Source organism: Bubalus bubalis, chromosome 21 (assembly GCF_019923935.1).
Source record: "Bubalus bubalis isolate 160015118507 breed Murrah chromosome 21, NDDB_SH_1, whole genome shotgun sequence".
Taxonomy (NCBI): domain Eukaryota; kingdom Metazoa; phylum Chordata; class Mammalia; order Artiodactyla; family Bovidae; genus Bubalus; species Bubalus bubalis.
In genome coordinates, this window is record NC_059177.1 from 50,698,894 (window position 1) to 50,722,249 (window position 23,356).

The following is a 23,356-nucleotide window of genomic DNA, read 5'->3' on the forward strand; positions in this document are numbered from 1 at the left end:
GATGCTCATGGATTTCACAGGCTGTTACCTGGAGCCTGATTCGATCTATAGACAAGAAGGGACATCCACGTGGAGTGTGTTTTGTGTGTTGAAAGTGCATGTGGATGATGAAGGTGCCTGCCCAGGGTCAGGAAGGGAGCTGCAAAAGCATCTCGTGTCTTTAATTTTCTTCATTAGAGAAGAGATTTGCTACATGTCCTCCAGCTAGCTACCTTGCTTTCTTCCCTTAAAAAAAAAAAAAAAAAAATTAAAAATACTGAGTTTTTGAAACAGCTTTATTGAGATCGCTTTGGATCTCTATGTCTGTCAGTCTTTCTGTAGCTCCATGGTGTCTGGGCAGCTTCTTCTGTTTAGTGTGAAGTGCAAGTCGCTCAGTCGTGTCCCAGCTTCACACAGTCCATGGAATTTTCCTGGCCAGAATACTGGAGTGGGTAGCCGTTCCCTTCTCTAGGGAATCTTCCCAATGCAGGGATCGAACCCAGGTCTCCCACAATGCAGGCGGATTCTTTACCAGCTGAGCCACTAGGGGAACCCAAGAATACTGGAGTGGGTAGCCTATCCCTTTTCCAGAGGATCTTCTCAACCCAGGAATCAAATCTACTTTCTCTCCTGCTATGCTATGGCCTGGAAGATGCCTCCAGGCAGTAAGCGTGGGCCATGTGGGCATCACCTTATTTTCTGCCTTCTTTCAGGGATCTCACTCTTGCTTTGCCTAATATTCAGTGTCTGTAAACAGTTGTGTCATCTGTCTTGTCAGGTTTTCTTGTGGTTTAAGAAGAGAGGAGAAACCTAGTCACTGTTTTTCCATCTTGACCTGCGTCCTTTCTGTGTCGTTCCATGAGTCTAGAGCGTATCACAGCCTTTAGAGCGTATCATAGCCTTTAGAGCGTATGCGGAGGAAGTCTTTGCCAGAGGCTCTGGGGCCCAGGGGTTCCGGGTTGGCTGGCCCCAGGCAGAGCGCTGCTCTCGGCGGTGGCTGCTGCTGGGTGGGCAGGTATTAGAACACAGCCTGAGCGTGCTGCTCCTCCCCTCCGTCGCTGGCGGAGCCTCTCCTGTTGCTGGCCTTTCTGTAGCGAGTGACACTTTGGTCCTCCTCCACAGCTCGGTCCACACTAGCCATCGACTGGGACAGTGAGACCCGGAGCCGTTACTTCAACGAACAGGAATCTGAGGTAAGTCACTCAGGACTCTTGGTCAGGGGACGTGCTGGTTTCTGCTCTGGGGAGGTCTCTCTCACCAGTTCCACAGCCGGCTTCACAGCTTATCTTGTAGACTGAGAATGAAAAGCACCGAAAGATTTTGTTATTAAATGCTCGCAGCTCCAGAAAGTACATTATATTCCAGGCACGAGAGCTCATGAGGTGGTGGCTTAGCCTGGTGAGGTTTTGTTTCCTCAGCCAGCTCAGCACTTTGTTCCTCACAGACGTACGAGAAGCACGTCAGCATGTTGCAACCTCAGAAGAAAAAGAAGACGGCGGTGGCCCTGAGGGACTGCATCGAGCTCTTCACTACCATGGAGACCCTTGGGGAACATGACCCCTGGTAGGCAGCTCCCCACTCTGAGCAGGGGCGTCCAGGCACCCTGGGGCTCCGAGATCTGCTGGGGCCATCTGTGTAACACAAACCTTTTCATTTGGATCTGTCACTTTTGTACACGGCTGACAGAGAAACACAGGTGTTTCTGCGTGAATTGTGCTTTCCAGCCTCAGAAGGCCATCACCCTCTGTGGGAAGGTGGCTTAGAGACCTTGCTGCCCTGAAGCAGTCTGATGGTTGCAAGACAGGATGTTACGGGGTCGCCCCCATGCTTGTGTGCCCAGGTGGCCCTGGCTCCCTGGCTCCCCGCCTCCCCACTCAGCAGAGGTTTTTGTTTCAGGTACTGTCCCAACTGTAAGAAGCACCAGCAGGCCACAAAGAAGTTTGACCTGTGGTCCTTGCCGAAGATCCTGGTGGTCCACCTCAAACGTTTCTCCTACAATAGATACTGGAGGGATAAGCTTGATACAGTCGTGGAGTTCCCAGTCAGGTGGGTCCCTGGGCTGCAGTGGTATTTTGGGGAAAATTAAAAACCAGGCAGACCATCTGGGCACTGATAGAGTGTTTTGCCACCAAAGGCTTTCCTGCATTAAGATGTGTGTGTTGCCGGGCTCGGAGCAGTTAGGATTTTAGGCTCATTTCCCCTCCTTGTATGGGGAAGTCTCTCTGGTAGAACCACGTCCCCTCTTGAGTCCCTATGCAGCTTGACTAACCTGGTCTTCTTACCTGTCCCTGGTTCCTGGGAGCCCAGACTCAGTAGGACAGCACACGAACATGCTGCACCACAGTAATGCAGGGGCACAAGGAACCAGGGAGTAATCTGCTGGGGAGAATTGGATTGCTGGGGGCCGCCCTTGTTGGTGCAGATCCACCGCAGTCCTGTCCTTGGGGCAGGGGCTGGGACTGGCTGGCTGCTTGGGTCCTCTCAGGTCCCAGGGTACAGAGTGTAAGTGACACAGTCGGTCAGCAAGGTAGGTGTTGCCCACAACATGCAGATTTAAAAATGCTTTCTTCAGGGGCAGGTGTATGGGTAGATAGATAGATGCAGTGTAGATATATCAGGGGGAGGACCTAGATGGCAGTAAGTCAACAAATAGAGGTATTTGTTGTCAAATCCTTTTTTTCTGTATATTTAAAATTTTAGAAATAAAACATTAGGGGAAAAAATGCTTTGAGGGGCCTGTTTTGGTATTTAGCTTACATTTTTATGGCACTGTGATTCTGACAGTAATAGCCATTTCTACAAAGTTGCAACAGCCCTCATGTCTGTGCCCAGAGCCCTTCCTTGCCATCTTGTCAGGGGTTGGAATTCCCCAAGAGGCTTCCCTTCTCCAGCCTAACATGTCAGTGGTCAGAGCAAGACCCCAGGGCGCCTTCTGTCTGGACTCTTCATCTGTTCTTTCTGCAGTCTCTGAGGGCCTCATGTGTTCTAGCCTGTTGCATGAAAGGGCTGGCTAGATCGCTCTGACTTCTCACAGTTTAAGGTATTGAAGGGTTCTTTTTGTTTTCTGTGCTTAGAGGTCTGAACATGTCGGAGTTTGTCTGTGACCCATCAGCGAGGCCGTATGTGTACGATCTCATCGCTGTGTCCAATCACTATGGAGCCATGGGGGTTGGCCACTGTGAGTACTGGCACCTGCTCCCCTCTGAGATGTTGAAACACCCTTGGCCACTCATCTGTCACCAGCCTTCCCTGTGTGCCAGCCACTGCCCTAAGGACTTAACTTACACAGCTCTGCAGGCCTCCAGTTGCACGCTGCCCCTCAGTTGTTTTGCTAGGGTGGTGGTTCATATCCTTTAATCCAATAATCTACTTCCAGTAAATCTACCCTTCTGAAATTACTGGACTTTGGGGAAAAGCTTCATGTACAAAGATATTTACCCATTTATACTGGTGGCTCAGACGGTAAAGCATCTGCCCACAATGCGGGAGACCTGGGTTCGCTCCCTGGGTTGGGAAGATCCCCTGGAGAAGGAAATGGCAACCCACTCCAGTACTCTTGCCTAGAAGATTCCATAGATGGAGGAGCCTGGTGGGCTACAGTCCATGGGGTCGCAAAGAGTCGGACACAACTGAGCAACTTCAGTAGTGGAAAATTAGTAACAGCATTGGTGATCAGCAGCTGGCACTACTGTCCATCTGCTTGATGGAAGAGCACACAGCCATTGCAAAATAAAGTTATTAATACCGTGGGGAAATGCCCATGATGTGTTCAGGGGAAACAGCTACACAAAATCACATCATTACAGAAAGTAGTATCACAACTATGTACATTGAAACAAAAGGCAAACTGTGATCGGAGAGGGGACAGCCTAGAAAGAGAGGGACCAAAATGTTCGTTTTACTTTTTTTTTTTTTTACTTTGCTCTACTTTATTTTGCGAAATTTCTGTAATATGTGGGTTTGCTTTCACATTTATACTTCAACTAGTCTGTTTGGTTACTTGCTTATGGAAAGGTGTTAGTGATGTTGAAGTAAGGAGCTGGGTCTCCTCACGTCTCCTCTGTTGTATCTGCACCATGAGAACTGCCACTACACCCCGTGTCAGGACCCCAAGAGATGACACCATGGGAGGTGTCGGTTCCATTTACCCTCACAGTGGATTATGAACTGCCCCAAACCCCAGTCTTCTCCCCTGTACTGGTAAGCTTTTTCTGTTGGCCCAAGTCTGTTCTCCTGCCTCTCTATTCTTACCATATCACCTCCTGCCTTTGGATGGCTGCTCATTCTCCAGCCCTCAGGTCTACATTCCAGGCCATTGGAAGAAGGGGGAAAAAGGGCATGACCTTCCCTTTTAAGGAGACTTCCCAGAAATCCCCCTCCTCTACATACATCTCATTGGCTATAGCTTGGTCACAGGACTACCAGCTAGCTGTAGGAACGGGTGGGAAAGAAAAATTGTGCCTGTCTAAAAACTGGGACTCTTGTAGAGTGGCTACTTGCAATACCTGTGATCATACTGCATCCTATAGCACTTTTTTTCTCTGCAAATTAATTTTGATATCTGTATTCATGCATACTGGACCCATGTATTCATTTTTAATTCTTTTGACATACAAATGTACTGCTTGGGCAGGTTACTTAGCTTCCATATGCTTCAGTTTCCTTATCCAGGTTAGGCTGGTTGTGTGCAGACCCACTTTGGGTCCACAATTGGAACACCGTGATGGAGAGCACTCATTGTTACTGTTCTGCCAAGCATGGGCAGCGGGGACAGGCCCTTGGCACCTTTGCTGTCACTTTGTCCTGTGTTCTTCACCACCGCCTGGTGCAGTAAGCACTGCAGTGAAGAATGGTTAAACAGCTTGCCAGAGCCACACAGCAGGTCGAGACCAGAAACCAGATCTCCATCAGATTCAGTCATTTCTGAGAGTCTGAGTAGAGCAGGAATCGGGTATCACTGCTGGGACTGTTGTTGTAAACACATCTTGCTCGGAAAGTGTAAAATCAAAACCGGAAGTGTTCACCCTGGAAAATACTTGGACTGGTGTGAGGAATTGTTACTGAGCCACAGATTCTTGCCTCAGAGTTTCAAAGACAGATAAATTTAAGTTTTCTCGTTCACACCCCAGCTCTGCCCGCCCAAGCCCCCAGTGTCTCTCACTGGGAAACCCCACAGGTACAGAGGCAGTGAGAGACAACAGTAGACAGCCTTCCTGGATCCAGTGGGGATGTTTGACTTGGCATGTTTTTGACAACTATTCTTTTGCTTAAATCTTAAAATATATCAGCTCCTTTTATGGGTCCCCCAACTCTGAATTAGTGCTCATAGCTGTTTTCCCCAAAATTACAGTTTAAAGCCTTAGTCCCCCGCAGCTCCATTTTTACCCTTTTAGTGCCTTCTTGAGAAGGGAAGATCTTATTTTTTTTAAGGATGAGTTCTTTTTCGGTTGTTAGGACACAAGCATAAATTACCTTTAATTTCAGACTCTTGATATGTGTCATGTTTTGGAGCTGTTGAGTGCCAGCCTACTGAGCTAGCCAGATCACCTCTCTTGATGACCAACTAGCATATTCTCTTGCTTTGGCAGACACTGCATACGCGAAGAACAAACTGAACGGGAAGTGGTATTACTTTGATGATAGCAATGTGTCCCTGGCCTGTGAGGATCAGATAGTGGTGAGTAGGCCCTCATACCTGGTTCCCAGTCTTACCTTTAGGGATTAGAGCTGGGAAGAGTCTCCCAGCCTAGTTGGTTATTGAGTCATCCTGCTGGGACAGTGGCAGCTAAGTGCAGTAGAGAAAGAATTCACTACCATTCCTTCCGGGACCCTTCCTAAATGAGACACTTGACTCTCCTGAGTCTGTCACAGGGCTCCTACCTTTCCCGACTCCCTGGGCATGGTCAGCATGAGCCAGCCGTAGGTGGTACGGTTTTCACCATCACTTCAGTGTGTGGATGCACAGGGCAAGACGGCGGATCCCTGAGGGTGGTGTGTTTTGAACAGACAGCAAAGCTTGGGGGGAATGGGTGATTGTTCGAACCTGTGAATGGATGTTGTACCTCTTGTGTTTAGACGAAAGCAGCTTATGTGCTGTTTTACCAGCGTCGAGACGATGAGTTTCATAAGACGCCGTCACTCAGTTTTCCTGGCTCTTCTGATGGAGGTGCAAGACCAAGCAGCTCACAGCAGGGCACGGGGGATGACGAGACTTACAGCATGGACACCAACTGACCTGCCCAGTGACCCTGCACCACAGCACCAGTGCCGTCCCCCAGGAGACACCTTTGACACTGAAGACTGCTAGTGTTCCGTCTAAAAACCAGATGAGGAAATTTCCTTCTTTTATGAGCAGAAGAAAAAAAAAAAAAAGACCCTGTTTGCTCAGAAGGGTTATGTCAAGAGGCTGAATTATTTTTTTTTATACAGGTGGTAAAAATTTTCTGTAAAACAGGTAGAGCTGCAGAGTTGGGGTTGGCGGTGGGGAGCACACAGTGGAGAATGTCTGACGGATTCCAAAGAGTGGAGGGGAACACACTGTCATGGAGCTTGGGGCCGCCCTGCCCTCCTGGATTTCGGATTCTGGTGCTGGTTGCTGGTCCTCCCAGTGGTCTACCCACAGTAAATCAACCTCAAGTAAACTTGATGTCGTCCCCTTTTCCCTTGCTGTGACTGAGATGGGTTTATAATACCCTAAAAAATAGCCACTGACGCCCCTTCCTGTTTCCCTTTGAGTCACCTAGGAATTTCCAGCTTCCTTCTCCCGAATGCTATTTGGTGGTAGGGTTTCCTGCCCTTCAGTCTCCTGTGGAACCTAGCAGTTCTGTTCCCCAGCATCCTTGATGAATTGAGGCAGTTGGATATCGTGTGGCGCTTGTATTAGGTCTCACTTATATCAGGACACGACACTGCGGGGTACCAGGTCTCCTGCAACCGTTTCTCCGTGTTGGCTTCAGAATAGGAACTTTCCTGGGCTTGGAAAGGGCTCCCGTTCTGCCGGGGACTTTGGTTAGAAGTGAGATCCCCGCCCCTCGGCCACGGCCACCGTGGTCTGATTTCCCCACCCTTTCCCTGGGCCTACTCTCACGGCCATTGTCGCTGTCCCCTCCGTGCGTGCGTGGGCCCTCTGCTTCCCCGTCACGCTGCGTGGGTTCAAAGAACAGAGGCCATCCGCGTCCCTTGTCTGACCTTTAACCCGAGCCGTGGGGGTTGGGCTCGTCAGTCGCGGACACGCGCGATCAGCTGATGAGAGCACACGACGACCGACCGTTGGTGGGGTTGGCTTGGCGGGGTCGGCGGTGCGGTTTCTCCGGCTGATGGGTGAGGACGCGCGGCCTTGGATCTCCGCCCTGGGCGGCCGCGGGGTGGGGCCCGAGAGGAGTGGGGGTGGCCGGGAGCCGAGGAGGAGGGCCGGGCTCGATCGATCGATCGCGGGTTCCTCCCTCTCCGGTGGAGAAGTGGGGACGCAGCTGTTCCCGCGAGGAGAAAATCTCCCGAGAGTGGGTTTCTCGGCTCTGACCTGTGGCGTGGCTCAAACTCAAGGAAACTGACAAATACCCCTTCGTGGGCGGTTTACAACCTCATCTGTACCGCGATTCTCACATTGTTTTGTGCATTTCCAGTGTATTACGTAATAAAGACACGGTCGCTTGTAGGGAAGATGTCTGAGAAACTGAGGAGATGCAGAAAGGAGCTGACTGCAGCCATTGACCGGGCCTTTGAAGGAGTCAGCCATTCCCAGGAGTGCTCGGGCCGCCCGCGGGTGGAGCTCGACGCCGCCCCGCTCTCCTTCCCCCTCCCGGTGCACCGGCTCCTCTGCCGGAGGCACCCGCTGGTAGCCTGCTCCTCTGCGGCTCCATTCTCTCCCGTCCCTGGCGCTCCGGAGAACGAGAATGTGGCTTTTGCACCAAACCATGCCCCCGTGAATGCAAAGCCCCAGGCGCTCTGCCCTAAAAGAAAACCTCTGAGCAGCAAGGAAAACATCCTGATGCGTTCCTCCATTTTGGCACCCGAAAGACCGTTTTGGCGAGCAGCAGGAGATGAGGAGATCTGGAGAAAAGACAGTCTAAGGTGATTCCAATCTCATGGGTTTAAACAGCTACAATTAGGGGGAATCTCCTATCTAGGGGGGGGGAAAGTTGTTGAAAATCCTAAGCTGGGTCCATAACACTGATTTTTCCTCCCCTTGGGGGCTCTACTGAAGATAGAAATGGCAACCCACCAGTATTCTTGCCTGGACAATCCCATGGACAGAGGACCCTGGTAGTAGACAGTCCATGGGGTCACAAAGAGTCAGGCACCACTGAGCGACTTCACTCACTGGGGGCTCTAAGTCTTCCCTGGACCTTGTCTTCTCCCAGGTGGTTGCGAACTGCCCGGTCTTAGGTACCTTTTAAAGGCTTAATTAAAATTTGTTTATTTTTGCATCATCTCTTAGCAAGGAGGACCATGTGGGCTGAAATTTCCAGTTCCTGCCATCTTGGCTGCCCTGGAAGCAGAGACTGAAGAAGCCATTTAATTGTTTCAGTATTACAAATATCTGTGCTCTTATTCACAGACATTAATGGGCATTAGGATGCTTTTAGTCAACTTCACTGACTTAGTGGTTCCCAGTTTTCGAATCACAACATAAATGGCAATTTAAAGGACTAGTGTTTGCCTTTAAGATGATTAATACTGAGTTCACCTCCGATACTTTATTGAAAGAGGATCTAATCCTCTGCCTTTTTCTTTTCTCCCAGGGGCTGCAGGAATGATACAGAGAAGGATTTGAAAGTTGACACAGGCATCCCACTCAGTGGTTCCAGCCAAGAGGTCACAAAGGATCTGCTTGATATGATTGGTGAGTTCAGAGGGCTGCTCCATCCTCTCCCTGAAAGGATAGATCCTTCACCCAAGCCCCCAAGTCAGCAAGTGTCTTATAAAAAATACTTAACGTCTCTTCCATTGGCTTGGTAGATTTGTTTGGTTTACAGCAGGCTCCATGCAGAGAGCCTTTATGGAGCTGATAGCCTGGAGGAGTCACATCCATCAAGTCATTTCATAAACGTTTCATAAATGTACAGTTAGAGTGAATCCCCAGAGGCCAAGGACCGCAGCCGCTGTTGGTGGATGAGTCTATTTGTGACGGAAACAGGACATAGGCAGAGATGAAGAGAGGAGGAGTAGTCCAGCTCGGGTGGGTGGTGGCAACACAAGATTGAAAGAAAAGTTAGAAGCCCAAAGCTCCCCTTTAATTCTGCCATCCACCACAAAGGCGACATAGTGCGGTATATCCTGGCGTAGACACTTTTGCTATACACACATCTGTATATTCTGTATGTGAACTTCATGCGCCCTATTTTTACACAATGTACAGTGGCCAGACAGCTCCTAATTAAGAGATATGTAGCCTTGGGAGCAGCCCAAAGCTGTTGGCTCTGAAGGGTCACCAGGTTATGGGGCAGGAAAGGAGGCGGTCTGGTGAGGGGTGGTGCATGCCCTGGGGCACAAAGCAAGATCCCTGCCATTGCTCTAGTGACCTGAGCCTCCTCCCATGGTCCCAGTAGGCGAACAGAAGTCATCACTGCCTCTGCTTACCTCCTTCCATGGCCCCTGCCATCTACAGGGAGCATTTTTCTCCCTTTTGGCTGTGGTCCATGGCCGTCTGTGCTAAGTGCTGTGCTCAGTCGCTTTGGTCATGTCCAACTCTTTGCCACCCCATACACTATAGCCCGCCGGGCTCCTCTCTCTATGGGTTTCTCCAAGCAAGGATACTGGAGTGGATTGCCATGGTCTCCTCCAGGGGATATTCCTGACCCAGGGATCCAATCCACATGTCTTATCTATCCCACACTGGTAGGTGGGTTCTTTATCACCAGTGCCACCTGAACAGGTTAGATCTTAGTTCTCCAACCAGGGATCAAACCCACACCCCGTGCAGTGGAGGTTATGAAGTCTTAACCACTGGACCGACAGGGAAATCCCAATAGGCAGCATTTTACTTATTCAAAAGACCCCACACGGTGTCTTGTGTCCTCAGGTCAGGGAATAGTTCCCCAAGAGCCAGAATAAACACATGCATCTCTGTATCCTCCCACGTACACCCTCCTTGGAGACCAGTGGATATTTGGGACTTAGTAAATACCTGCACTAGAAAGGGGGGCACCAAGCCCACATCACAGTGCGACAGCCTGCCAGCCCGGGTCAGGAGCACCGGCTTTGCACGCTCCCGAGAGACGGCCACCCATTTGTGGTTTTTAAGTTTTGCCCGAAATGTCTTCAGAATTCTCCCACTGGAATTCTAATGCTGAATGTTTTTATTTTTAAGACCATACAAGCATTCGAACTATTGAAGAATTGGCTGGTAAACTAGAATTTGAAAATGAGTTGAACCGTGTGTGTGGCCATTGGGAAGATTCGCCTTTCAAGGAGGAAGCCTGGGCCTTGCTGGTGGACAAGAGCCCTCAGAAAGCCCCGGATGCAGACTCTGGCAGCCTCAAGCAGGCTTTCGATGACCACAATATCGTGGAGACTGTTCTGGACTTGGAAGAGGACTACAATTTGATGACCTCTTTTAAATACCAAATTGAGTAAGGACAGTTGACTTCAGCTTTGAATTCTTTACAGTAGGAGACTGATGTTAGGATGTCTGTGCAGGTTAGTCACAATCATCAGGGGCCACTTCAAAGGCTTAGCAGAATCCAAATTACCATGAACTTTTAACTTCTAGTGGTGTCCCTTTTTCAGCTGACAGCTCAGTTTTTTGGTGGTGGTGGTTTTGTTTTTTAACTCTGTTGCTTTAAAATGTTTCTTTTTTCACTTTTTCCGCCCCCCCAACGTCTTGACTGTTTTTTGGATTGCTGTTCAATATACACAGTACCCAAGGCAGGTGCAGGTCGTGGGCCTCTGCTGTGTCTCTTGATGTTCTTTTCCATGGGCCCCTGAAAACGTACAAGTTCCACAAGCAGTGTGGGCTTTCTGATCCCCTGGGACCCCGCCATCCCAGGCCAGCTCAGTGGAGGAACTGGCCTCAAGAGGGACCTTGGCCCCAGGCCCTCTGCCACATTTGTACACACCACACACATGGCTGCCTGTCCCCTGCACTGGCATCATGCCCTCCTCATGGCCAGAGCCTCAGTCCCTCCATCCTTGCCCCTGCCCAGATCAGAGGCCGCCTACTTGTGTCCAGGGAGCTGGCAGCATCCAGCTCCTGTTCTGGCAGGACATTCCCGTGAGGCCAGCCCACCATACACTCACATCAGACATCTGGGCCCTCAGCTGACGGGGGAAGGAAGGGATGAACACAGGTCCTGCTCACTCACTTCATACCTGAACCTCATCCATCCCGTTCCAGGCCTCTGGGAGGCCACAGGTGGTTCCCATGACAGTGACTGTACTGGGATAAGATGGACGGGGGCAGGGAGGGGCTGACCCACTGCCCTCTGAAGTCAGCGTGGTGGCAGCAGCTCAGCAGGGCTGGCTCCAGCCCCACCACTTGAGAGAAAGGACACCATCAGGGATTATTTGGACCCATCTCTCAAAACCATGATGTTCTTCCGGGAAGGCTAATTAACTGTTGAGTAAGGTATGATATCTCCCAGAAGCTGAGTGTCAGGGAACTGCTCACCCTCTTGGCTCATAGGGGAGGATGGGGGCAACAAGGCTGGTGCAGAGCTGTTTGTTGTAACATAAAACTCAAAAGAGCTGGGGAGGAAGGCCCGGGGGCCGAAGACGTCCCACGAGGCTGTATTTTCACGAGGCAGGCTGCAGGGCTGGTGGCAACACCCCATCACCACCACAGGTCTAGAGATTCATCTGCGCCCCACAGGTGGAGACCTTGCACCTAGTTCCTAGTGGTGCAAAGCCAGGCACCTGCCTGACCCTGAGAACTAGCCTCTGGCCACTTCAGGGACAGGCCTCCACTGCCGGGTGAAGGGCAGAGGGGCTAACCAGAGGCTCCTCCCAAGCCACCTGACAGTCCCTGCAGTGGATAATAAACACTTGCAGACGGTGGTGTCGGGGTTCACTTTTTAGTCCCTGAGCCGGCGGGACAGGAGCAGGAGAGAAGAAATGCTTACAGCCTCTTGGCTGCCGCATTCGGGAGAAGGGGCTGTCTGGATGGACACATGTCAGGCGACTTGATATTCAGAACACCAGGTCTCCCAACAGTGAGTTCCAAATAATATGTATTGATGTGGATCGTCTCCCACAGAGGAGGTGAGGCATAGTAATCCCCATCCTCCCCAGTCTCTGCCCATCACTACCCATGGAGAGTGAGCTGGACTTAGTAACTCACTTTCCAGGGAGAGAGCTGGGGAAGAGAGCAGAGACATGGACAAGCCTGGCAGACACCACTTAACCAGGAGATGAATGCATCCCACCCATGTGTTCCTCAGGTGTGCCCCTCACCCAGCCCTGACAGGATGCAACAAGATGGGGGCTTCATTTTAAACCCAGACTGGGGGGTATTCTCACGGATGCCTGGCCAGTACCCTAGATTGTCAATGTCAGGGAAGCAAGGAAAAACTCAAAATCTGTCACACAGCAGCAGACACTGAGGAGACACAGTGACTAAATCCAGTGGTGTCCTGGACTGCGTCCTAGAATGGAGAGGGGACGTTCATGGAAAAACAGATCAAATACAAGCTCAAGTTTAGTTGTTAATATGTTTATGTTAGTTTCTTAGTTTGGGCATGTACACCACAGTTATGCAAGAGGTTAACTTTAAGAGAAGCTAAGTGAAGGATATATTTGAACTTACTATCTTTGTACCTTTCCTGTAAATCTGAATTTATTCCAAAATTTGCAAATTTTTTTTTTTAAATGCGATTGATCCCAAGTTTGTGACATTGTTACTGAGGAAGACAAGGAGGGTTTTAGTCTTTTTTATCTATGCTTTTCAGTTATGCTGAAAAGTCTATGCTGCAGTAGACCTGAATCACATCTGCAGAAAGAAGAAATTAGAGTTGTTTTTAAAACCCTCACCTCCGCCAGCCAGCCGTGGGCATCCCTCACCAGATACCTGCCCAGAGGTGACCTTCACAGTTTCCGGGAACTGCAGCAGGTCCAGGGCTGGCACGGGAGGCTCAGCAGGACCCTCACTAGTGGCTCACCCTTCCCTGTAGTGCTGGACCCTCAGGGCCAGAAGCTCGAGGTCTCACAGAGCTGTTTCTCAGCACTTAGTTCTCCCTGGAGAGGCTTTGCAAGAGGGGGTGGCTGCTGGGAGCAGAGATCCAGTGCTAACCCTACAAGACTGAAATGAGAGGACTTTTTTTCTGCCTGCAACATGGACTGTGGCACTTGGGAATGAGGGCCGAGCCTCGGTTAGGGGTGGGGCAGAAGGGAGGCTTTAGATTCTCCTGGCTGGATAGACAAGTATACCTCTAGCTTAGCAAAGCCTTTGTGTGAAAATTCAGATTTACTAAAGAACTAATCCAGCCTGAACTCCTTAAAGGAGGAGCTTTTCCTCACTGTAGAAACAGCTGTTGGGTAAAGCAGGTGAGCCCTGAGCCTCTGGCATGCCACTCCCAGAGTAGCTGGGATGGCCACATGGTCATTGCCTTGGTGACACCGTCTCTTGTCTCTGGCTCCCCAAGGTGCCCAAGGGACATCTTCCTGCCTCTGTCACGTTCCTCAGGGCAGCAGGCAGAAGCGTGCTCATCTGCTCAGAGCAGAGGGTTGGGGAGCCAGTCTCTAGGGATTGAGATGGAGGAATAACAGGAGCCTAGATTTTTTTTTTAATTCGCCTAGAACATTTATTTTAATAAAATTTGGGACCAAAGACTTCTTGGGGAGACATTGATATTTGAGAAACTAAAAATGTTTTACGTCATTTGGTTCTCTCCCCCGCAGTTCATCTTGGCAAGCCAAACAATCACTGGATTGTTTCCGTGGAAACACCAAACTGCAGTTTGGATTAGCAGAATCAAAATAGAAACAAGGCAGCTTCAAGAATAAATAGGAGCTTTGGAACCGGCTAGTCGCCAACTGCAAGTTCAACTTACAGCATGAGGCATGTGAGAAGCTGGGCCCATCCAGTTCTGTAAGGAGGGGTTTCCAGGTCCTCTGGCTGCATCCTGCCTGCAGGGTCGAGGCCAAAATCACTAGAAACCAGCTCTGTGGGTGTATTGGTAAACTTTGTAACAAAACTTAGGGCAGGAGGTGGTCTGCAGAAGCAAGGAGAGGCTGGGAACTGGAGGAAAAGATGGGAGAAGAAGGGACAGGAAAGAGGAGAGATGAGTAAATGCCAAGTGAAGGTCCAGCAAGGAGCAGAGGCCACAGCTGAGGCTTGAGAGTAGAGCAGCAGTTCTTTCAAGAGGACAATTCAAGCATGGCCAAGGACTGGAAACAGTGACCCCGCCCTCAGCCCCTTCCAGATTTCAGTGTTTCGCTACATTCCTGGGCCTGGCCGTCTAGCCACAGAGATCAAGACTAGAGCCTGAATTCTTGCCAGGTAAGCCCTGGGGGCACTGATGGTCAGTAGGCGTCTGCCTCAGTGTGGCTTCAGCCAGCATAATCAGGCACACAAGCCTACCTTCTCATCTCTTGAGTCTCAGGGCTGCCCTCCCCCTGCTCCCCTCACCAGGGGAGTGGGGGAACCACCTCTTGGCCCACCTGCCCTGCCTCCTTAACATTCTGCTGGACCCTGCATTTCCAAGCCCAGGGAAGACTCCAAGGGGGTCAGGAGACCAGGAGGATGGAGACAGACCACCTGGGGATCTGCGCCTCTCACCTTGGCATCCAGGAATGTGCTGGTAAGGCAGCACCATCCTGCCACAGGAGAAGCCATGAGCTGTTAATGGTCAAAGAAATTGATGAAAAGGATTCCCTCCTCCTGAATGACGGGCCAGGGGCTCACCTGCTTCCAGAGGGAGCCTCCTCTTAACCAAGGCACAAGATGTTTGATACGGCAGAGAAGGCCAGTGAACCAGAAAGGGGAACTGGGGAGGCCACCGAACCTGCTTGTGGGTCGTTATTGAAAAGGCTTGTCATCCGGTGACAATCTGAGCCTCTGGTAATTTGCTTTCTCCCTGGGGTACGTGGGAGAACATTAATATTTTAGGTTCCTGCTAAATATTTATAGAGGGAACAAAGTTTTACTCAGGAAATCTACTGACAATGGATTGCAGCCCTAGTGGGGAAGGACTTTCTGTGCTAGGCCAGCTGGAAAATGCCTGATTTGATGAAGAGTTTTGGCCTAAGGCCTGGCATGAAAAATAATTTTAAAACCTAATCAGCTCTTGTAGGAAGCAGCTATCTTTTTTGAGGGCAAAAAGGCTGTGGTTTTCTGGGTACTTTGGGTGGGAGCTGGCCTGGGAGAGAGGAATGGGCATCTTACAGGAGACCTGTCGTCAGGAGCCCTTTGGAACATCTGAGACGAAAAGGGAAGTTGCAGAAGGCTACTGGAGAGACCCAACTTTCAGGACAGGCTGCCAGGAGCTGTTTGAAAAGCAAGCTGTCCCTGCCCTCAGTACGTATTTGTCAGGTGTCTCCTAGTGGCACACCACTCCTGGACGCTGAGAATACAGTAGGGATGAGGTGGATGCTGTTCTTTTATTTTTTACAGCTGCTGTTCTTGCTTCTGGAGTTTATATTCCACTATGCAAGGTGGGCAAAAATACAGATTTAAAGTATCATTTCAGATGGAACTACCTGAGAGAAATGAAAACAGGGTAAGGGAATGGGCAATGAGGAGGGCGGGCCCCTTCAGAGGGCTCTCTGTAGGTGATGTTTAAATTGATACTTGACTGTCAAGACAGTTAGGTGCTGCAAGTGGCTTCTTTTCTATCCTCAGACTGGAGCTGGGGTTGTGTAGAGGGAGGAGCCCCTAGGTGGGCCCTGGGCCAATAGACCTCCCACCACATCCGCCCCTGTGTAGCTACATACATCTCTATCAGCATCCAAAGAACCAAAAATGTTGTTGCTTCAGGGATGTGCTGGGCTGTGTCATGCTCACCAAATTTGGCAGGAACACAATAGTTTGTTTTAAAAAAAAAAAAAAAACCCTTAGGAATAAAATAAGAAATATAATATCCTTTCCTGATGATTACTAGAGACAGGCAGTGTAATTTTAATTAGCCCAGCCTTGTTAGGTGTTAAATGTACTGCTTATTCTACAAAAACACCCAGCTCATGTAACACTGAGTCACTCTGGCCTTTTGACTTTAAACAAAATAAAATACTTCTAAAGAAATACAAGATTTCATAACACAGCAGAATTAAGGAATAGAGGGTCCTGCCTTGGCACTCTAAAGTTGGAAGGAAACTTCAAGGAGAAGGCCACAGTCATAAATGTTGGTGGTGTTTTCTCAACAGGCTCTCAGCTTTGAAGTAAAATGATTAAACTTTTCAACTTAGAGCAATAAAACATTTCCAAATGCAGACTGCTCTGCTCTACAAGCCTGAGAGTAACTGCTGCACAGCTGCTGTAGCTTGTTTGGGAAGGGCTGGGTTCCATTTCCCCTTGCCACCTTGGCATAAGCAAAGAAAACCAGGAGGGAAGGCAGTGGAGGCTAGCAGAGGGGTGAACAGATAGCCCCGAGAGATCCACAGAGGGCGCAGAGTCCAGGGCAGCTGGAGGCAGGGCCCAAGTCTCACTTTCTTGCCCTTACAGAGGGCTGCTGCCATTGCTTGCGGCCACAGAACACAGGAGGCCGTTGGTCTGGAAATGAGACTGAAAGCAGCTTAGGTTGCCTGGTAGCCCTGCCAAAGGTATCACAGGCAAATTAAACTCGACCAAATTTTTGTGGGATACATACCCCTGAAAATAAAAATCAGGAGCTATTATGATCCACCTAGAAGCCCCATTTTCAGGAATTCCCTGACAGTCCAGTGGTTAGGACTTGCACTGCAGTGGCCCAGGTTCAATCCCTGGTTGGGGAACTAAGATCCCCAAAAGCCACCGGGCACAGCACCCCTCCCCGCACCCCCCCCCCCACCGCAAAAAAAAAAAAAAAAGGCCCTATTTCAACCCTGTACTGGATTGAAAATGGGCAAATTCTGGAAGCTGTCCATCCATGAGCATTTTTACTTTCATAACAGTTTGAGTAGGGTGTGGTTTATTAAAACTTATGAGAAGGAATAAAAAGATGGTATGCATCTTAATCTTGATGATCTTGAGTAAACTGGAGATCAATAAACTTAATGAAAGAAATATGCTTTTTAAAGTTTTATCTTTATTTGATCATTTTGAATTACAAAAGAAATATGTGTTGCAAAAATTCAAAAACTTTAACAAGATACAGATGGAAAGCCAAAGTCTCATATAAGCCCACTGTTCTCTAGAAATGATGCAGGGCCTGCAGCAGCTCTCATTAGCTTTTAAAAAGGAGTGGAAAACAGGGCAGGGGAAAACAGCTGGGAAGAAGAGTGGGACTCCGTGGCTGTGACAAGTGCGGCTCCCAGCATGTAGTGTGAGTCACCTGTCTTTCCTTCGTGGCTTTAACACTGTTATTTCTCTGTTCACAAGAAGTCTGACCTAGTGTGTGCCCCAGAATACATCCACTGACCCAAAAAATGGACATGTTCTCACAGCAAAAACGGATACAAATTTTTAAAAAATCCTGAGGCCCAGAAAGATCTTAGTCATCTGAAGGAAAAGTTTTGAAGACCAAAAAGATGTGTTTGGGAGTCCTGCTGCCATAGCAACAGTTTTGTGAGAGCCCTTCTACTGGATGTTCCGTATGGAGGGCAGTTCTCCTTGTACCAGACCCAATACCCTCCTGCTGATTCCCGGGCTGCTGCCCCAACTCTCCTCACACCCTCTTCACACATTTCACTCCCATGAATAAGGATGCACTTTTCCCTTATGCTCTGTCTTGGGGAGTGCCCGGTACCCAGAATGCCAGATCTGCTCCCCAGCCCTCCACTGACCCCCACCACCACCCCATCCAAGTCCAGCCTCTGACCCTGAAGACTCCAGGCAGGCTTTGAGAACTCTGCCATCAGCCACCCGGAATGTTCTGTGATTTGTTTTTCCAACGAGACCAAAAACCATCAGCCAAAGTCATTATGGGCTGGTCAGAAGCCATCATCACTGCTATCAAAACCCAGGTCATAGAGTATATTCTTCCCTGACTCCTGGGACTGAGGTGACTCTCTCCTGGGGTTGAGGGCATTGAGATCACTGAACCAGCTAATCTTTTGGTCCCCCTGGAAACTGGGAAAAAGCAGGCTGTTGTCTTGGGAGGAATGCCCGCTGCGCTGCACGAGCTTCTCTTGCTCTGCCCTCGTGGTCTTACTGGGCATGACTGTTCCTCCCTGAGCAGAGCAGACTAGATTTGTGGGGCTCCTAGGGCCCCAAAGTTGCAGGGGCTGAGCTAGAGTTTCCTGCTGTCCCCAGGGGGACCTTTGTGGGCTGGAAACTGGAGGCCTAGGATATTTAGAATTAGAAACACAGGTTTTGCTGGGCATTTGTTCTTGCTTCCTGCGTAGGGACCTCCTCCTGGGGGCTTTCCTGGGCTGCTGCTTGCCTTTTTTCCCTCTTTCTTCAGTTACGCCTTTCTGTTCCGTCACCAGCCTTTGCTCACAAGGGTCACATGAAGATGCGCCTTTAGCTTGCCATTTTTGGCTGGTGTTCTTAATGCTGGTTGCAGAGTTGTTTAAGTCCTTATATCCTCGAGATATAAGTTGCGAGTCTCCTTGGAAAACTGGGTCCCTATCTTTAGGAACCTTGTGACCCAGGATGGCAGAGCCACAGTTCTCAGAGCCTGTTTTAGTAACAGAGTTCTGGCAGTTAGTCTGCACGGCCCTGCCCTTGATTTGCCTGTTTCTTTTGCCGGTTCCAACTGCCAGCTGCACAGCCTCTTCTTGGAGAGCATCCCTCTTTGATCCCTCACCCCAGACAGCAAACTCCCTGGGCCTTGGGGAGCCCACACTAAGACTGCATGCAGCAGGGAGGGCCTGGGCCTGCCACGTAACTGGCTTCTCAGAGGTATATTTGTCCTGCCCGGGGAAACTAAGGCTCTGCGCCAGAGGTGGTGAGGTCTGAGAGGCACTGTCTTTCACGTGTTTGGGTGTCAGAGCGATGGAGGTCACTCGCTTTAACTCTGCTAGAACACTGGGCATATTCAGCGGGCCTAGATGCTCACACAGCTGCTGAAAGTCCTTACTCTGCTGGGTAACCAAAACTTCAAGGTGCTTCAGGTCGGACTTCATTTCTATAAACTCTGCTTGTCTCTAAAGAAAGGCAGTGAAAAAGTAAGGAGTTATGGACAGTGCAACTCAGAAGGCACAATAAAATGTGTGAACAAAACAAAGGATGGGCCAGCAGAACCGAACCTTGTACCCTACTGGGTACTATGAGTGGAAGCATGGCAACACTCTGGAGCAGGGGCCCTAGGGTCCACATGCCAGAGAATCTTGAGAAAGGAAGCTGGGCTCTCCCCTGGCCTGATACCAAGGGGCCTGTGGTGGCCTCTGTTCTTGGCTGAAAATTTGCAATTTTAAAGATGTCTCTAGGTCTTAGTAACAAAGCCAGAAACACACACTTGGGGAGAGGGGTCAGGGTCTAACACTTACAGCTTCGAGTCTCTTTTGCAACTCAAGGATGGCCTGGTCCACGTTGCCTTTGTCCTGCACTATTTCCAACATCAGACCACTCTGAGCTTTTGCAGTCTCCTGCCCTAAATACAGAACAATGACAATTCACCACATGAAGACTGTGGTATGCTCCACCCTGCCTAGGCTGCTGTGCGGGGAGAAGGAGGAACTGGAAGCTGGCATGGGCCACCTGAGCCTGTTCTGCCAGCACCTATCTGGATCAACCTTGCTGAGGAGATAAAGCAAGAGCAGGATGGTTCCCCCACTGTCCCTGAGGACATCCTGGCCAAAGCAGACTCAACCTCAGCACCTGCTGGGACTCTGAAACCTACTCCCCCAGTGACGGCACCAAGTCATCTTTGGCCTGCCTTCTTGGCCCTGTCACCAGAGTGATCTTCCTAGAATGTAGTTATGATCATGGTAAATTCCATGTGTTGGCCAATTAGAAAAAGACTGTTTACTCCTATTTCAAGCACTGGATCCCTGCTCCTAAACTCAGTTAATGAAATATTTTTCCAGACATCTATGTTGATATTTGTAGTAGAAAGCAAATGTAATTATCCTACCCTAGATGAGTTCATGAATAGCAATGTTTCTTAGGAACAGTGAACATTACCAGCCACAAAAGCAGAGAATGAAGAAGGCAAGCAAAGTGTTCAAGTCTAGATTCAGTAATCAGTAAGCATCAGTCTGTGGTCCCACATATTCTTTCTTTGTTCCTAGGAAACACATTCAGGGTCTTCTCTTTTACTTTTTTATTTATTTTTTTTAGTGTCTTCTCTTTTAAAGAGCTTTTGTATTGAGCACATTACTTCCAAAATCTATCCATTTTTTTTGTTTGTTTTAATAACTATCACAGCATAGGGACTTCCCTGATGGTCCAGTGGTTAAGAATCTGCCCTGCAATGCAGGGGACATGGGTTCAATCCCTACTTGGGGAACTAAGATCCCACATGCCTTGGAGCAACTAGCCTCAGGCACCACAACCAGAGAGTCCATTCTGTGGCAAGGAAAGATCCCAAGTGCTGGCAACTAAGACCTGACACAGCCAGTAAACATATATTAAAAACTGTAACAGTATAAAAATGCTTCCAATGAAAAATGATCAAATCGCTCCCGTGTAGACTTTGATCTCGCTTCCTGGATTTAGCATTATGAACATTTTCTGGAGTTTTGTATTAATATATGTGCATACCCACGTATAGGTTATAGATCGTGTGTGTGTGTGTGTATGTGTGTGTGTGTGTCTTCCAGAGAAGAGGACTCATTTCATTTCTGCTTTGGTTATAAACAGGTATTTTTAGCTTTTTAGAAAAATATGCCATTTAAAGTCCACTTCCATACTCGGCACAATCTCTTTTTCTTCAAAAAGGTTTCCTGTTTACACTTGGTCCAAGGCTTGGGAGAGGGCTCCAGGGTGGTTAAAAAGCTGCCTTGTGGCTGCAGAGAGGGGCTTCAGGCAGAAGCGCGGAAACCACAGGGGCTCCTCAAACGCCACTGTGCTTGGGAGACTTGAGGGTAAGCCTTCCAAAGAGATGCTCGCCCAGCCCTGCCTGGGGACCAGCCGGCCCACAGAGGTTAATCAGGTGGTCGCCATCTTCTTGATGAGCTTCACCTGCCTCTCCAGGAAGCGGCTCTCCCGGAAGCCACAGGCGGGTTCTGCGAGGCAGAGCCCAGGGCGCGAAGGTCAACACAGGCCTGGTTCCGGTTCTTCTCCATGAACATAGCCCTCTCCATAAGCGTCATGGGCCTTACCCACTTCTCTTGAGATGGCTTCGGCACGTCCTGGAACAGGGAGTGGCCACCACACTGGTTTTGCATTTTCCAGAGACGCTAACACCCTGGTGCTTCTGCTCAGCCAATATGCGGAAAATAGTGTGCCGCACCCTCTAGAGAGAGGTAGGAGACGAGGCCTGCAGACGCCTGTTGACCAGGAGGTTGACAGCGGCCTCCACCTTGATGGAATAATTGTGACAAATCTGGGAGCTCACATGGTTGATGGGTAATAAGGAGTGAATCTCAAAAAATGGTCTTGGCTGGGCCTGGTGGCCAAGGATAGCTGAGTGGCTGACTCTAAATCTGTGAATGGAAAAAAAGTTGGAGGGTGGTCAGAGGCGAGAGCAAAGGGCATCTCTAGGTCTGTTCCATCCAAATACTGCTGAAGGAAGAGACAGATCCGCAGGACCCCTGAGTGCACTGCCAGTATACAGCCAATATTTCTATTTTCTTTTAAAATAATTTTATTTATTATTCAATTATTTGGGGCTGTACTAGGTCTTCCTTGCCTCGAAGGCTTTCTCTAGTTGCCATGAGCTGGGGGCTACTCTCTTGTTGCGGTGCACAGCTTCTCATTGCGGTGGCTTTTCTTGCTGCAGAGCACAGGCTTTCAGTGCGTGGTGCACTGGCTTTAGTAGTTGTGCTGCACAGGTTTAGTTGCCCCTTGGCATGTGGAGTCTTCCCAGACCAGGGATTGAACCTGTGTCCTTTGCATTGGCAGGCGGATTGTTAACCACTGGACCACCAGGGAAGCTCTCTGTTTTCTTATAAAGATGATTCTGTGGGGTCTGAGCGTCCCAGCACTGGAGTTTTCAGGCTGTTGGTGGGGCCGGGTCTTGGTACCAGGGACCCAGAATGTCCGCCTCCAGCCAGAGTTCATGCAGGACCCTGCTAAGTCCCCCACCACCGCCCTTGCCCTCACCTCTCCAGGAAACCCTCCAAGACCAGCAGGGAGTCGCTGCTATGGAGTCGCTGCTTTTGCCCTCCAAGCATGGAGTCTCTGTTTCCCCCAGTCCTGAGGGGCTCCTGCAGTCAAGCCCCACTGCCCTTCAAAGCCAAATGCTCTGGGGGCTCTTCCTCCCCATGCCGGACTCCCAGGCTGGGGAGCCTGGCACGGGGCTCAGAGCTCTCACTCATATGGGAGAATTTCTGCAACATAATGATTCTCCAGACTGTGGGTCGCCCACCTGGGTGGGATGGGATTTGATTATATTGTGAGTGTGCCACTCCTACCATCCCATGGTTTCTCTTTTATGTCTTTAAATTTGACCCCCCCTTTTTTGGTAGATTCGTCTTTTTTATTGGTGGTTGTTCAGCAGTTACTTGTGATTTTGGCATGCTTGTAAAAGGAGGTGAACTGAAGGTCCTTCTACTCCCCATCACCTTGTTGCCATCCTCAAAAAAGATTTTATTTCTATTTTAGAGATTCAACAAGGGCTCCACTGAGATGAGGTTGTATGCTGATGCTTTTCTGCTGACGGCCAGTGATTCCCTTTCATAGTTTTGCTCTCCCTGCTGTGCTAATGAAAGCCACCTGAGTAAAGGTCTGGAAGGCTCCATGTACAAGAGGAGTTTGCTCAGTCCTCCCTTTTTATAGGGTACCCTTCCCAATTTTCATTGACTGATCTCTCTCTGCCATAAGATGTGTCCTGGAGCAAGCCATGTGAACACAAGCACCTTGCTATCTTCATTTATCAAGTAATAAATATTTCCATTCCAACATGGTTCATATAGATGGCTTTCATTCTTCTTGTGCCTTGCTCAGAAAGGCATTTCTCACTCTAAAATTGTAAAAACGTTGCTCATGCTTCTTATAGTTCTATTCATGATTTAATCACCACACAGCATGTGTATTCCTATGGAATGAATTTTGATGTGTGGAGTTACCTATTTTCCATAAGAGCTATTTCCTGATTTTGATAGTGGCCTCTCCTTTTTATTCTCCTAACGACCATACTTTTCAATAGAATTGATACATCTTAGCTGAAAGTACTGCTGTGTACTAATTACCCCACCTAAACCCAAGGTAAGTGGATTGTGGATGGCCTTGGCAATTCATTCTGTTCGTCTGGTTTCTGGT

General features: G+C 49.4%; 4 protein-coding genes across 9 annotated transcripts in view; 3 read left to right on the plus strand and 1 right to left on the minus strand.

The window, feature by feature from the left end:
• USP4 (ubiquitin specific peptidase 4) overlaps positions 1–6,620 on the plus strand; it is a 39,848-nt gene extending 33,228 nt beyond the window's left edge. For 2 of the 3 annotated variants that reach the window (XM_006053251.4, XM_006053250.4), the window contains 6 exons: positions 1,102–1,172; positions 1,424–1,542; positions 1,876–2,025; positions 3,054–3,157; positions 5,568–5,656; positions 6,055–6,620. In XM_006053251.4, the coding sequence (XP_006053313.3) occupies positions 1,102–1,172; positions 1,424–1,542; positions 1,876–2,025; positions 3,054–3,157; positions 5,568–5,656; positions 6,055–6,213 (692 nt within the window). In that variant the 3' untranslated portion in view covers positions 6,214–6,620. The remainder of the gene's footprint in view (positions 1–1,101; positions 1,173–1,423; positions 1,543–1,875; positions 2,026–3,053; positions 3,158–5,567; positions 5,657–6,054) is intronic. The other variant, XM_025272022.3, reaches the window with a different exon arrangement.
• Positions 6,621–6,766: 146 nt separating this feature from the next.
• On the plus strand, positions 6,767–17,540 carry C21H3orf62 (chromosome 21 C3orf62 homolog). 2 transcript variants are annotated; one of them, XM_044933578.2, is made up of 5 exons: positions 6,767–7,299; positions 7,602–8,049; positions 8,721–8,821; positions 10,289–10,550; positions 13,813–17,540. In XM_044933578.2, exons 1-5 carry the CDS (start codon positions 7,296–7,298, stop codon positions 13,892–13,894), a joined length of 897 nt encoding a protein of 298 aa, XP_044789513.1. In that variant the 5' UTR covers positions 6,767–7,295; the 3' UTR covers positions 13,895–17,540. The 2 variants fall into 2 exon arrangements, with proteins under 2 accessions (XP_044789513.1, XP_025127824.2); XM_025272039.3 differs by lacking the exon at positions 13,813–17,540 and having other exon boundaries at positions 10,289–10,848.
• Positions 17,541–17,853: 313 nt separating this feature from the next.
• IHO1 (interactor of HORMAD1 1) overlaps positions 17,854–23,356 on the minus strand; it is a 28,347-nt gene continuing 22,844 nt past the window's right edge. For both annotated transcript variants that reach the window (XM_025272027.3, XM_044933569.2), the window contains 2 exons: positions 19,480–19,583; positions 17,854–19,137 (listed from right to left, as the gene is read on the minus strand). In XM_025272027.3, the coding sequence (XP_025127812.3) occupies positions 17,980–19,137; positions 19,480–19,583 (1,262 nt within the window). In that variant the 3' untranslated portion in view covers positions 17,854–17,979. The remainder of the gene's footprint in view (positions 19,138–19,479; positions 19,584–23,356) is intronic.
• C21H3orf84 (chromosome 21 C3orf84 homolog) overlaps positions 20,456–23,356 on the plus strand; it is a 38,311-nt gene continuing 35,410 nt past the window's right edge. Inside the window, exon 1 of one of the 2 annotated variants that reach the window (XR_006547223.2) lies at positions 20,456–21,399. The gene's annotated coding sequence lies outside the window, so the exon portion shown is untranslated. The remainder of the gene's footprint in view (positions 21,400–23,356) is intronic. The other variant, XR_006547222.2, reaches the window with a different exon arrangement.

What these genes read in the sequence shown, in the direction of transcription:
- C21H3orf62 (XM_044933578.2), top strand. An exon ending in TGGAGAAAAGACAGTCTAAG is followed by an intron (nt 8,050 to 8,720) that starts GTGATTCCAATC and finishes CTTTTCTCCCAG; the next exon opens with GGGCTGCAGGAATGATACAG. An exon ending in TCTTTTAAATACCAAATTGA is followed by an intron (nt 10,551 to 13,812) that starts GTAAGGACAGTT and finishes TCTCCCCCGCAG; the next exon opens with TTCATCTTGGCAAGCCAAAC.